The 15,428-nt window shown below is 42.9% G+C and overlaps 1 protein-coding gene across 7 annotated transcripts in view; it reads right to left on the reverse strand.

Moving 5' to 3' along the window:
* Positions 1-15,428, reverse strand: part of JADE2 (jade family PHD finger 2) — a 197,889-nt gene that overhangs the window by 77,188 nt on the left and 105,273 nt on the right. For all 7 annotated transcript variants that reach the window (XM_020991214.2, XM_020991216.2, XM_020991217.2 and 4 more), the window contains one exon: positions 146-303. In XM_020991214.2, the coding sequence (XP_020846873.1) occupies positions 146-303 (158 nt within the window). The remainder of the gene's footprint in view (positions 1-145; positions 304-15,428) is intronic.

Below are 15,428 nucleotides of genomic sequence, written 5' to 3' on the forward strand. Positions count from 1 at the left end.
GGAACAGCTTGACTGAAAGAAGCTGCTACCAGAAGTAAGCCTCCTTGCTTAGGGTGTAGTAAGTGGTGCGTCTGAGTCCTAATTCTGCCGTCTCTCAGACCCCATGCCCCCACCTCCCAAGCCACAAGGCAGGCAGCACACATACCCATTTCCTTCAGCTCCAAGTTGACAAGCTCCAGCCAGTAAGCATCAATCTCATCCAGGTCATAGCGAGAATAAGGTCTGGTGACCTCGCTGAGCTCAGAGCCAGACAGGCTGCTTGGGGAGATCTGGCCAGGGGTATGCTCCAGCAGAGGGAGGACCCTAGAAAAGAAGATGCAAGACAAAAGACAGGTGAGAACCTACAGGTGAGTGTGGAGAGACTCAGTCTGGGAGGGTAGATAAGCAAGGGCCATGATTATTATCAGGAAAAGCTAGAGAAGAGAAATGTGGTGTAATCAATGAGTCAATCAATGAGTGATAGAGCAGCCAAAAAAGTAGGTTCGATCTTGGGCTGTATCTATGAGAGGCAGGGTTTCCAGGAATAAGGAGGTGAAGGTTCCACTACACTGCTTTGTTTTTTTCTTTTTTTTTCCCTCCTTCTCTTCCCTCCCCCCTCCCTAAGACAGCAAGCAATCTGATATGGGTTATACATGTACAATCATGTTAAACATATTGCCACATTAGTCATGTTGTGAAAGAAGAAACAGAACAAAAAAGAAAACCATGAGGAAGAAAAAATAAAAACAAAAAAAAGTGAAAATAGTATGCTCTGATCTGCATTCAGACTCCATAGTTCTTTCTCTGGATGTGGATAGCACTTTCCATCATGAGTCTTTTGGAATTGTCTTAGATCACTGGATTGCTGAGAAGAGCTAAGTCTATCAAAGTTAAAGTTGATCATCGCACAAATGTTGCTGTTAGTGTACAACGTCCTGGTTCTGCTCACTTCATTAAGTATCAGTTCATGTAAGTCTTTCCAGGTTTTTCTGAAATCTACCTGCTTATTATTTCTGATAGGACAATAGTATTCCATTACTTTCATATACCACAACCTGTTCAGCCATTCCCCAGTTGATGGGCATCCCACAATTTCCAATTCTTTGCCACCACAAAAAGAGCTGCTATAAATATTTTTGCACATGTGGGTCCTTTCCCCTTTTTTATCATCTCTTTGGGATACAGACCTAGTAGTGGTATTGCTGGATCAAAAACCGCTGCACAGTTTTATAGCTCTTTGGGCATAGTTTCAAATTGCTCTCCAGAATGGCTGGATCAGTTCACAACTCCACCAACAATTCATTAGTGACCTAACTTTCCAACATTTATCATTTTTCTTTCTGTCACATTAGCCAATCTCATAGGTGTGAGGTGCTACCCTGGGGTTGTTTTAATTTGCATTTCTCTAATCAATATATACTCTGTCTTCTTTTGAACAAATACGTAGTTCTGGAGTTCAAGTCAGAGTAGGAAGGCCTGGGTTTTGATATCACTAATGACAACAACACAGCAGTGTGGGACAAAGGATAGAAAGCTGGCTTCTGGAAGACCAGAAGATGTGGGTTTTAGCCCAGCTTCTGACACACACTGCATGACCCTGACTGTGTCAGGTGACCCCCTAGCTCACCCAGGCAAGTCTCCAAGCCTATAAGTTCCCATCTGCACAGACCAATCTGTTTTGGTGGAAGGGGCTTCTTTGCCTGCGAAACTACAAGTTCCAGAAAAAAATATTGATAAGGTAGAAAATGCCCAGAGGAGGGCAACAAGTATCTGGAAGGGCCTTGGGTTTACACCACGTGAGGATCTGCTGAAGGAATTGGACATTTTTAGTATAAAGAAGAAAAGACTGGGGGAGGGGGATGGCAAGATTATCATGTGGGAGATTTGACTGTTTTGACCCCAAACTATGAGTAATGACTTGAAAGGCTTCCAGCAGAGGTTGGAGAACCACTGTCAGTTGAGCTACAAAGGTTGGTCAGGTATGGATAGCTAAGCTCCCTCCCAACCCCCATATTCTGTGATTCTGTGACGTAGAGCAAAGACCCCCGGGCTCTTCCTAGTCAAGAATCTAGGTTTTCGGTCCAGTTCTAACATTAATTAAATGTCCGTTCCCCTCTCTGGCCGCAGCTGCCTAATCTGTGAGAGTCTCACCTTTGACACATATTGGCTATGTAAGCTGTAGTGGCCAAATTCATAGCATCATTATGAGAATCAAATAAAATAATGTGAAACATTCTGTAAGTGGCACTGCAACATTAACTGTTGTTACTGCCTGACCACTGAAATTTTGGTGGTTCTTTTATTTTTTTGGTCTATATGACTTCATAGGTATAAGTACGGAGGCTCTAGGCGAGTAAATTTCATTTACTAATGCAGATAAGTAACTATTGGATAATATCTAGTCTTTTTTTTAACATAGTATTTGTTTTTTCCAATCACATGTAAAGACAATTTTTAACATTCATTTTTTATAAGATTGCGAGTTCCAAATTTTTCTCTCTCCTTCCCCCCTCTAAGATGGCAAGTAATCTAACATAGTGTTTATATATATATATATATATATATATATATATATATATATATATATATATATATATATATATATATATATATGTATATATGCAATTATGTAACATCTGGTCTTCAGAGAGTTGTCTGAGGGAGCACTGAAATTAAGAGTTACATTAAGCCCTTGTTTCTGAGATGGAAGTTGGACCCAGGTTTTCCTGATTTCACAGCAAGCTCCCATGCTACCTCTGAAGTTTTATTGTTGTTGGTAATAACCATCCCACAAACTAGAACTACAAGTGACTCCCCACACCAGGGAGCTTCCAGGTGATATATCTGAGATAAAGGATGCATACTGACACATTCATCCAATAAATCTATACTGAGTATGTACCACCCCACCCTATGTGCCCAACTCCATGTCAGTGATGAATCTGCTTGTAAAGGCAGGGGAATAGTTGAATAGCTAAAGGACAAAACACAGACTGTTTTTTTTTTTTTTTAAGAAAAAACAAAAGGAAGGTTTAGTTAACAGTGACATAAAGTTATTCTAGAAACCTAGTGTTCAGGACCCATGTCTTAACTTATCAAGGGGATACTGTGGTCTCTCACAAACCAGGCCATGAGATGGAGCTCTACATCCAAGTGCAGGATGTAGAGGATGGAGGGGGGGAGAAGAGGGGAGTAATCTGCCAAATTTAGAGAACACATCTTTCTTTGGGTACAAACCTAGTAGCTGATATATTCTCATCAGCTCACCTCTGGTCTCAGGACTCTGACAGGCCTGAGTATTTGCACACACAAGTGCTCTTTGAAGCATAAAGTGCCATGTGAATGTGAGAGATTATCGTGCTCATTTTACAGACGGTGCAAATCAATAGCTAAATGACTTATCTAAGGTCACACAGCTTGAGTGATACCTGGGGCATTAGGATCTAGGTCTCATGTCTGCTAATATAGTGTTCTTTTTTATATTTCAAATTGATATCTTATTGTGCTATAAACCTTTCAACATTTTTCCTGTATAAGTATTTTTTAAAATTAATTTATTTATAGTTTTCAACATTCACTTCCATAAGCTTTTGAGTTTTTAATTTTCTCCCCTTCCCTCCCCAAGACAGTATGCAATGTGACACAGGCTCTACATATACATTCCTATTAAACATATTTTCACATTACTCATGTTGTAAGGAAGAATTGGAACCAACAGGAGGAACCACAAGAAATGAAAAACAAAACAAAACAGAAGAGAAAAAAAAAGAGAGCAAATAATATGCTTTGATCTGCAATCCAACTCCATAGCTCTTTCTCTGGATGTGGATAGCATTTTCCCTCATGAGACCTTTGGAGATGTCTTAGATCCTGGCATTGCTGAGAAGAGCTGTCTATCAAAGCTAGTTACCGCACAACGTGGCTGTTACTGTGTACAACTTTCTCCTGGTTCTGCTCACTTCACTCAGCATCCAATATAGTGCTCTTTCCACTACTACACAACCCATCTAGACACACATTTGCCATACAATTAAGGGTGGGATGTGCCTTATCCTCTGACCACAATATGAACTGAATGAAAGTAGGTTTTTTGTCTTCTCTAAACTTTGCGCCTCCCCAGTGGCTAAATTCAAGGCTCTGTACACAATATATACTTAATTGCCGCTTTGGGAATGAAAGAGACTTTTTTAGCTGCATAATAATGGCAAAGACTTCAACCTAGGGCTCCTGCATCCCTTGGGCAGGGAGGAGGGGAGACATAGGGCCCAGTTAACTGCCCAGGAACTGAAGGAGTAGGAAAGGAGCCTGATCAAAAGTCTGATCTAGGGTACAGAAGCAAGGCATCCTCACTCCCCCCACCCCATCCTTCTAAGCAGAGATGTGGGCTGGAAGAGTCCACCTCAGAAGACTTGTTTATCATCCTAATGTCTGTTGGTCTAGCTAGAGTCAACTCCAGGCTCTAAGGCCACCCTAGGAGGGGCAGTGGAGAATGAGTGAGATTCAGAATACATTCTCTTTTCAGGTAGCTGGCTCTATGCTCACGTGAAGCTCTGAGGTGGTTAGGAAAGAAGTGGTGCTTCAGAGGGCTCAGGAAGGGGGCAAAAAGGAGGTGGAAAGGCATTCTAGGCAGGGAGCAGGGAATAGCAGAAATGTGGTTTTGGGGCTGGTATAACACAAAGAATAGCAGATGTGGGGTCTAGAGACCCAGCATCGAAAGGCCCAGCTCAGACTAAAATGAAATAAGATTTCAAGATGGAAGGGGCCTTTGTGATCATTTTGTCTAACTCGGTAACCAAAGCCCCAAGAGGTTAAGTGACCAGCCTGAGGTCATACAGCAGGTAATAAACAGCAGAGCTGGGATTTGAAACTCACATCTTCTGACTCCAGATCCACTGCTCTTTCCACTATGGTGATGAGAGCCTTGGCAAATCACCTGAAAACTCTGTTTTCTCATCTGTCATGGGCTCTTAGATTTAGAGCTACAAAGGACGCACTTAAGGACCATAGAATTCAATCCCCCTCATTTTATAGATGAGTAAACTGGGATAATAAAGCTTACAGTGTCAACTTCATAGCCCTTTGGTCAACAAAGTGCTTTCTAAGCTACATAAATGTAGTAGTAGTATCAGCAGTAGTAGTAGTAGTAGTAGTAGTAGTAGTAGTAGTAGTAGTAGTAGTAGTAGTAGTATCATCATTATTGTTGTTGTTGTTGGAGGCAATAATTTTGTTAAGGTTAAGTGACTTGCGCCTGGGGTCACACAGCTGGTAGGTGTCTGCGGCTGGATTAGAACTGCCTGGATTAGAACTGCGGTCCTCCTGACCCCAGGGCCAATGCTCTAACCACTGTGCTACATAGCTGCCCTTAGTCACTTTTATTACTGATAATATAGGGCTCAGAAACACAGCTCAATTATTAAGTTACTAGCATTTCTCTGAGCCTGAACATGAATGGCCTTTATATTTGGAGATGGGCATTAAGCATCACAGGGCTCCCATACTCCATCAATACAGGAAGGGAACAGAAGAGATGGGCAGTGCTTACAGACGGAAGTGCCTGTTTCCGATACGGGCCTTTCCAAACTGGACGTAGTCTCCTACTTATTAGCAAATAGTTCTACGACCTAGGTGTTATTAGCACATAGTTCTCTTGATGAAGTTAAAAGTATCTTTATCAGTTAATAGTATCTTTATAACATCTTTCCCTTCTCCAGGACCACTGTCAGCCTTCTCACCTGGTCTAAGGCAATAAACTAGTTAATATTCCTGCTACTAATCCATCCTGCCTCCAATTGCTGCCTGAGTAATTTTCCTAAATGCACTGCACTGATCATATCACAACTCTAGTAAAGAAGCTTAAGGGTTCCAGACTATGAATCCAAAGGGATCTCAGAGGCCAGGTAGGTCACCTGGACTGGGAACACAATACATCCAGCAAATGGTCGTCTAGCGTTTGTTTCAATGCTTGTGGAAAACAGGAGCCTTCCACCTCCTAAGGCAGCCCATTCTTCCTATGCATCATATTCTTAAGGATGTTTTCACTGCTATCAAGCCTAAATCTTGCCTCTCTAAAAATCCCACCTGTTGCTCTTGGTTTTGCTCTCTAGGACCAAACAGAAAAAAAGTCTAATTCCTTTATACCTACTTAGCCAAGTGGTACAGTCTGTAGAGTACTGGACCTCAAGTCAGGAAGACCCGAATTCAAATCCTGCCTCAGACATTAGCTATGTGAACCTGGGCAAGGCACTTAACCTCTATCTGCTTCAGTTTCTTCATATACAAATTGGAATAATAACAGCACCTACCTCTCAAGGATGTTGTGAAGATAAAATTAGATATTTGTGAAGAGCTTTGAAAACCTTAAAGTGCTACATGAATAAGTTATTATTATTATAGTACACGATAATCTTTCAAATACTTGAAGAGAATCATTATGATCCCCCTAAATTTTCTCTTCTTGAAGTTAAATATCCTTGGATTCCTTCAACTGTTTCCCAGTCCTCTACCACCCTAAAGAAACATCCTATCTTGGATGGATATTGATCCTTCCTAAAATATAGTGCTGAGAACTGTATATTTTACCATGCTATACTATCCTATGTTCTACTATACATGTAGTCTGATAAGAACGGCCCTAGTATTCCTCATTCTGGACACTCTACTTTTTTTAATGCAACATTTAACTTTTGTGGCCGTGACGTTACACCGTTGCTTAATACTGACTCTGCCTTCTTATAAACCCCTCAAGTTTTTTTTCATATGATTTATTGTCTAGTCATACCTCCATTTTATTTTGTGAAAGCTGATTTTTTGAACCCAAGTGTTAGGACTTCAGTGACTCCCTATCAACTACATAAAATACAAATTCCTTAGGGTTATACTGAGGGCTCTCCAACCTAGCTTTCCACTTCCAGCCTTAGTTTACCCTATTTGCCTTCACATATTCCATGGTCAATCTCAGATCAATATCTACCAAGGAGGCTGTTCCCTCTCTCTCCCCTCCCGTGGTACCCTGACCTGTCATGGGTTAAGAAAAGGTGGTTAAACCAGGAATTGATTGGCCTACTAAAGGGGCAAGGCTCAAGAGTCGCCTCCCTTAACACGGTTTTCAGGTGGCCTCTAACTGTGTTAGTGTACCTTCCTGATCACCTTAGGGATATAAAAGATCCTGCCCATCTAGGCTCATGGCCCCTCTGACTTGGTGGATGCATGAAGACCACAAAAGTCAACATAATCTGCCCTGCTGACAGATGCAATTACATATGAAGGATGAGGGAGGGAACCCCACTCCAGAAAAGTGGTAGCTAAATGTTACCATATCCTTGTTGCAATAGCCTTGCTATGTTAGGGCAAAGGAAATCTCCTTTTGTTAAGAGTTCAATTACTTACAAATACCTCCCTTCATCTCCCTATCAATCCTAAACTGACAGCGTGCCTGGGTCAGACTTGCCCCTAGGAGCAGCACCAACCCTGTCCCTTGCCCCCTTTTCTGAGGATACATGGCCTCCTCATTTCTGGCTGCCAAAATCTTGTTGCTCCTCAAAGTGGAGGTCAAGTGCTCCTTCCTCCCTTATACGCCCCAATCCTAGGCTGAAAATTATTTGTTCTCTCCTCAAACTTTTCCTAGAACATTCTGTCTGGGTTTCTCTTTGATCTCCTTACTTCCCCTTTCACCCTATCACATTATACCCTGAATCATTCTTACTCGTATGCTTCCAGGCTAGACTGTAGCTAGAAAGGCCTGTAAGCTCCTTAAGAGCTGAGACAATGTATTTGTATCCTCAGAGCCTACACTGAGGTGCTTAATAAATGTTTGTTGAACTAAACTAAACTAAGAGGTAGAGGGTGAAGCAAAGGAGATTTGTGATAAGAGTCTTTCATGGTACTGGGGGAGTGTGTGTTCTTTCTCATGCCAGTTTTTCTTTTTAAGCTTATTTTTGACACCTTTTGATTTTACATAACATTAATTTATAAGCATATTCCCTTCCCTCTCCATTAAGCCATCCCTTATAGCACAGACTAAAAAAGAAAAAAAAAGCAATCCATACCTGTACAGTTATCTCTTCCACCTCTCGGGGGTTAAAGGCATGGCACTCTTGCAACCTGAAAATCTACATGAAATTTTTTGTCCCTCCCTTCAAACCAGAGAAGAAATTAGAATTTCTTTCTTTTTCTTTATGGGGCATTTACAGTACTTTATTGTAAAATTTGGGTTAAGTATTTGGTTATAGGCTCTGTGTTGTCTCTGGCTGCCCTAAAACTCCCCCCCAAAATACCCACTTAATTAATTAATATATGGAAACCAAGATGGGGAAAGTCATGACGTGGAAAGGATAACTGCATATGCAGGATTTTACATTCATGGTCCACTAACCCTGCAACAAATGGACTAAGGGGCATTTTCTTAACTCTTCTGAGGCTAAACTCGGGACAGCGTAATTATGCAGAGTTCACTTTCTTTCCTTCCTTCTTCTCTCCCTTTAAATTACAGCAATCTTCATGCATATTCTCTCTCTGGTCCCACTTATGTCATTCTGCATTAGTTCTTAAGTCTCCCTATGCTTCTCTGAATTCCTCACAGTCACCATTCCTTGCAGCTCTGTGATATTCCAGTACATTCATAAGCCTCCACCTCATTCTCACTGGTCCAAGGTTAGGGTCGTGACTACATAGAATAGGGGCTCTTAACTTTTCTTATGTCACGAACTCCACTCCCCAAAATCACGTTTTCAAATTCAAAAAATAAAATAAACAGCACTGCAAATGAAACTAGCTATACTGAAGTACAGTTATCACGGGGAGGGGAGGGAAGAACAAACTCAGAGACCACGGGTTAAGAAATCTTGGCAGAGGTAAAGGTGCTGAATAAGATGATTTCTGGAGCCTCCACTCACCTAGGACTACAGGTCTCAGCTGTTTTATCGGAAGAAACTCCTGCCCAACTATAGACCAATTCAATTCAAAGCAACATACGCCTGCTGAGTGCCTTACCATGTGTGCAGTATAAAGTCAACTTCAAAAAGCATTTATTAAGTGCCTACTATGTGCCAAGCACTATGCTAATCACAAAGAAAGGCAAAAAACAAAACATCTCAAACAAACCCCAGTCTCTGTGTCATCAAAGAGCTTACACTCTGAAAGGGGGGAAATAATATGCAAAAAAACTGTGCAAACAAGATACATCCAGGATAAACTGGAGATAATCAACAGAAGGAAGGCACTAACATTAAACAGGGTCAGGAAAGGATTCTGGCAGAAGTGGGAGTTTAGCTGAGACCCGAATGAAGTCAGGGAAGCCAAGAGAAGAAGACAGGTAGGGAGGGCATTCCAGGTAGGGGGCACAGCCAAGGAAAATGCAAAGAACTGGGAGATGGAATTGTGCTGTGGGAGGGACAGGAGGTCAGCATCACTGGAGAGTATAATGCAAAGCGGAGGAAGGTATAAGAAAACTGAAAAAGTAGGTAGGGTCCAGGTTATGAAGGGCTTTAAAAGTCAAACAGAAGATTTTATATTTGAGCCTGAAGGCAATAAGGAGGGTAGCTAGGTAGTAGTACAGTGGATAGAGTGCCGGGCCTGGAGTCAGGAAGACTTATCATCCTGAGATCAAATCTGGCTTCAGATGCATATTAGCCATGTGATCCTGGGCAAGTCACTTAACCCTGTTTGTCTCAGTTTCCTCATCTGTAAAATGAACTGGAGAAGGAATGTCAAACCAGTACAGCGTCTTTGCCACGAGAACCCTGATTGGAGTCATGAAGAGTCAGACACAAATGAAAAAAAGATTGAACAACAACAAAAATAAGGAAACACTAGAGTTGACTGGATGTGTGTGTGTGTGTGTGTGTGTGTGTGTGTGTGTGTGTGCATGCGCGCGCTGGCATAACATGGTTATACCTGAGATTCAGGAAGACCAATCTGATAACTGATGGATTGGGAGATCTGGGAGAGATGTGAGGCAAAGAAGATCAACCGAAAGGCTACTGCAATATTATAAGACGGTGAGGGTCTAGGGGCAGCTAGGTGGTGCAGCGAACAGAGCATTGGCCTTAAAGTCAGGAGGACCTGAGTTCAAATGCAGCCTCAGACCAAACGCTTGACCGACACTTACTGGCTGTGTGACCCTGGGCAAGTCACTTAACCCCAACTGCCTTTAAAAAAAATTTTTTTAAAAGATGATGAAGGTTGGCATCAGGTGGCAGCTGTCTCAGAAGACAAAAGGGAGCATACAGAGAGATGTTATAAAGCTGGAATGTACAAATGCACTTAAAAATGGCTGGGAAGTTGAGGTGCGAGTGAAGAATTGAAGATGACATATGTTGCCAGCCTAGGTGACCAGGAGGATAGTGGTACCCACAACAATCATGAGGCAGTTAGGAAGAGGAGAGGGTTTTGGATGAGGGAAAGATAATGAGCTCCATTTTGGACACACCAAGTTTAAGGTGTCTATGAGACATCCAGTTTAGATGTCCCAGTAGGCAGGTGCAGATAAGAGACTGGAGATCAGGAGAAATTTTAGAGCTGGATAAATAGGTCTGAGAATCATGGGAACTGATGAAATCACTAAGCAAAATAGCATAGGAGAAGAAGAGCAGCAGGCTTAAAAAAGACCTGGGGCGGGGGGGGACACCTCTGGTTAGTGAGTGTGACCTGGATGAAGACACAGCAAAGGAGACTAAAAAGGAGTAGTGTGGGAGGACCAGGAGAAAGTAGCTTCACGAGAGCCTAGAGAGAAGTATCAAAGAGAAGAAGGTGACTGACAGTATTAAGCAGGCAGAGAAGTTGAGTAAGATGAGGATTGGGGAAAGGCCATTATTAGGACGGGCAGTTCAGAGATTGCTAGGTGGTGCAGTGGAGAGAGTACCCATCCTGGAGTTGGAAGGATTTAAGTTCAAATCTGACCTCAGACACTAGTTGTGTGACTCTGGGCTAGTCACTTAACCCTGTTTGCCTCAGTTTCCTGAACTGTAAAATGAACTGGAGAAGGAAATGGCAAACCACTCGAGTATCTTTGCCAAGAAAACACTAGATAGGCTCACAAAGAGTCAGGCGTGACTGAAATGAATGAACAGTAACAAAATGATAACTTCTGGAGAAGGTAGTTTCTGCTGAATGATGAAGTCAAAAGCCAGACTGTAGAATTAAGGAGAGAGCGAGGGAAATGAAGGTAGAGATTCTTTCATAAATGGCCTTCTCAAGAAGTTTAGTTATGAAAGGCAGAAGAGGCACAGGATGATAGCTAACAGGGATGGACTGATCCAAGTGAGGGTTTTTTGAGAATGGGAAGAACTGGGCAGGCAGGGAAGCAGCCAATAAGCAGGAAGAGGTTAAAGATTAATGAGAGTGGGGATAACAGAGGGGCTAATCTGCTGGAAAAGATGGGATGTAATAAAATCACTTGTGCACAAAGAGAGGTTTGTCTTGGCAAGAAGAAAAGTCACCTCTTCAGGTGAGATGGGTGGAAGAGGTAGTGGGGGAAGGCATCTGAGTGATGTGACGTAAGGAGGAAGAGAGAAGAGCGAGCTCCTCAAGAATGGTCTCAACTTCTCCAGTGAAATATAAGGCAAGGTTCTCTGCTCAAAGGCCAAAAGAGAGGGGAAGCTTTGTTTGCAGCATGAAAATAGAGTGATGGCCAAGGCTGGGGTTTGGCAGGGCAAGAATGTCAATAGGCCGTGGTACACAAGAGAAGAGGATAGCATGGAGTTAAAACTGGTTCATCAATGGGTCAAGATGAAGAAGGGAGGGGAGTATAGTTAATGCACGGGTGATGGCCTGGGGAAGGACTGAAGAGGGTAAGAATTGGGACACTCAAAGTTCTTCTTCTTTGCTAGTGACCATGGGACAGTGGGGCCTCAGCTAGGAGATATGGCTAGTGGGAAAAGCCTCTAGGAAGTCCTCCTGACACCTAGGAATATCCACATTCCCTCTAACTCTTAGAAAGTTTAGATCTTTTCATGTACAAAGTTAGAGGACCCTGGAAGACTAAAGTTGTAAGAGAAGATTAGTTATTATCTAATATTTTCCCCATTTTACAGATGAGAAAAGCGAAGTCAAGAACAGAGAAGTGCCAAAGGTCACATAACGAGTCAGTAGGAGAGCTGACTCCCAGTACTGGCAGTATTGGACCCAACTGACCTCTTCCCTAGCTGGGCTTTCACTCTGGGGCGCTCTGTTACATGTCTTTGGTCCAAAGGCAAATAAGTAACAATGGTTTGGCTTTCTGATAACAATGTGTATCAGAGACACAAGTTCATGGCTCTTGCCTTTGGGCAGAGGTGAGACCATGCATGTAGAATGAGGTACATATTTCTAGAAATGGCTAACAACCCAATTTGCTTTGCTTAACTGTGTTGCTTTGTTACAAGGTAAGTTTTTATATCTTTGGTTTTTGGTGGGGGATTCATTGGGAAGTGAACATAGTTATTAAAAAAAGAACATTAATAAAATATTAAAGAACCAGAGAGAATAAAGCAGGAAGTATCTGGAAAAGGAAGACGGAAGAAGCCTAGAGCATCCAGTGGCTGAGGGCTAGGTATCTGTTCTTGGTACCAAGTTGGTGCTTAATAAATGCTTACTGATTGATGCTCCCCCCCCCAAGTTCTCTTTCAGAACAGCTTTAGCAAGGAGTGGGGACACAAAGGAAGGGCCTTGCTAGGCCAGGGGAGGGACTTTCTGGTTCCAGATCTGGACACTGGTATGTGCTGGAGAAAATACCTAGGGAAAGAGATTATGGGAAGAGACACTGGAGAAAGCTTAGTACAATGGAAAGAGCATTGAATAGAAAAAAGCTCACTGATCTTGGGCTTCCTGACCTCTGTAGGCCTCTATTTCCTCATCTATAAGATATGGGGTGGACTAGTTAATTTCTAAAGTCCCCACTCTAACAACTTAGGATATAATGCATTAAGCTCTAACTTCTGTCTTCCTAGCCACAGGCCAGCCCGTCCATTCTGGCCCTCATAGGCAGGGCAAGGCGGCCCCAGGTCCAAAGGCATTTAACTGTTGGTTGATGGATGAAGCCCTCAGTGGAGAAGCCAAGCAGCGGCCGGGTAAACAGGGCAGGATGAAAGCAACAGATTTAGAGGGCAAGGCGTTTCAAGTGATCCATTTTATCCCTTCTCCTCCAACAGATTTCCCCTTCTATTCTTTTCACTCATTTTCAATCTCTCCCACTCTACTGAATCTTTTCCTACTGCCTGCAAGTATGAGCATATCTCTCCTATCCTGAAAAAACTCTCACATGATCCTTCCATCCTGGCTAACTATTGTCTTCTTTTCCCCTTCATATATATCTCTTTTGTATATGTCTTTGTATATATCTCTTTTGCCCTTTGTAACTAAACTCAAAAAGGCTGTCCACAACAGGTGCCTCTACTCTCTCTTCTCTCACTCTCTTCTTAGCCTCTTACAGTCTGGCTTCTGACCTTATTCTGACACTGAAACTGCTCTCTCCAAAATTACTGGTGATCTCATAGTTGCCAAATCCTCTTCTCAATCCTCACTTGCCTTGACCACTCTGTAGCCTCTGACACTACTGATCATTCTCTCCTCCTTAATATTCATTCTACGTTTTTGGGACACCACTCTCTCCTGGTTTTCTTCCTATCTGACCACTCATTCCTCTGTGCCCTTGTTGGAGCCTTCTCCAGACCACACTCTCTAACCATGTGTTCTCTCCTGGGCTTTCTTCTCTTCTCCCTCTATACTACTTTCTTTGGTGATCTCATCAGCTCCCATGGATTTAATTACCATTCTAGAATCTACCTATCTTGACCCAATTTCTCTGCTGACCTTTAATCTCACAACTCCAATTTTCAGACATCTTGAACTTGATGTCCAGTAGATATCTTAAACTCAATTTGACCAAAACAAAATTCATTCTCTTTCCCCCTAAATGCTCCCCCTCTACCTTCTCTACTAGTGTAGAAGGAAACACCATCCTAAGAGTCTTCCTGGATTCCTCACTACCTCCCCCATCCCATAACCAAATTGTTGCCAAGGCTGCAGATTTCACCTCTGCAACATCTCTCAAATATGGCCCCTTCTCTCTTTTAACACAGCCACCGTTCTCGTGTAGGCCCTCACTACCTCACACTTTGATTTTTGCAATAGCCTGCTGGTGAGCCTGTCCACCTCAAGTTTCTCCCCACTCCAATCCATCCTCCATTCAGCCACTAAAGTGATTTTCCTAAAATGCAGGTCTGATCATATCACCGCCCCTACTTGATAAACTCCAGTGGCTTCCTATTGCCTCCAGGAACAAATACAAAATGCCACGTTTCACACTCACAGCCCTTTAAAACCTAGCTTCCTCCTACCTTTCCGTTCACGTACACCATACTCCTTGACACAAACTCTTTGATCTGGTGACACTGGCTTCCTGGCTGTTTCAAAAACAAGAAGTCCATCTCTAGACTCCGGGCATTCTAAAGCTCTTCCTCCTCTACTGACTACTGACCTCCCTGGCTTCCTTTTGAGTCTCAACTAAAATTCCACCTATAAGAAGCCTTCCCTCACTTCTCTTAATTCAAGTGCTTTCCCTTTTTAAATTACTTCCTATTTATCTTGTCTGTCACTGTATATATTTGCTCGTGTGTTGTCTTCCCCGTTAGACTGTGTTCCCCTTGAGGACAGGGACTGTTTTTAGCCTCTTTCTGTATTCCCAACACTAAGCACAGTGCCTGGCACAGGTACTCAATAAATATTGATTGTTTGAAAGCCAGGGGAAACACACCTTCTCTCTCCAGGTTCAAGCTGTCTCTGGAGCTTCAAACCCCAGACCTAAAGTGATATATGCTGCTTCTGAGAAGTGAAGAGCACAGAGCATCTGGATTTGAATCCTGAGATTTGTCCCTGATTACTTCAGGCAAGTGTCCTCCACCCTCCCTGTTTCAGTTTCTCCGAATGTAAAATGAAGGCAAGCTGGAATGGCTTTATATGGTCTTTAAAAGGTCCCTCCCCACCCTGACATTCTGTGTTCTACATTCTAGAAAAAGAAACAAATTTCCTTTTGCCAAACCCACACACTCCTGGAAAACACTTCCCAGCATTCGTTCTTCAACCAGCCGCCTTGTTTTTGTAGCTTAGGGAGCATCACAGGTGGGGGGGCTGCTGTGCCCCTATACACCAGTGCCACCACCCCAGCTCAAACTCCTGTCTTGGCCTGAGGTTTCACCAAATGCTGGCAGAAACAGCTTTTTCACTGGGCTAGAGGCTGTGTCCAGCAGACATTTTGTATTCTTGCTCTGGCTTTGTGGCCTATGGTGCCTGTGCTGAAATGCCAGTCTCGTTGCTATGGTTATTTCTACTAAGCTTGGGTGTCCATTTGGGGACCAGTCCCAGAGCTAATAAGGGCCTACTCAGTCTGCCCAGCAAGCCAGCAGGCCTTCCAGTGTGACCTCTCAGGCGGGCATGGTTGGTCTGGGTTTCATTCACTTTTCCCAGCCAAGTGACTC

The sequence above is a fragment of the Phascolarctos cinereus genome, unplaced genomic scaffold (genome assembly GCF_003287225.1).
Source record: "Phascolarctos cinereus isolate Bilbo 61053 unplaced genomic scaffold, phaCin_HiC Scaffold_2;HRSCAF=192, whole genome shotgun sequence".
Taxonomy (NCBI): Eukaryota; Metazoa; Chordata; class Mammalia; order Diprotodontia; family Phascolarctidae; genus Phascolarctos; species Phascolarctos cinereus.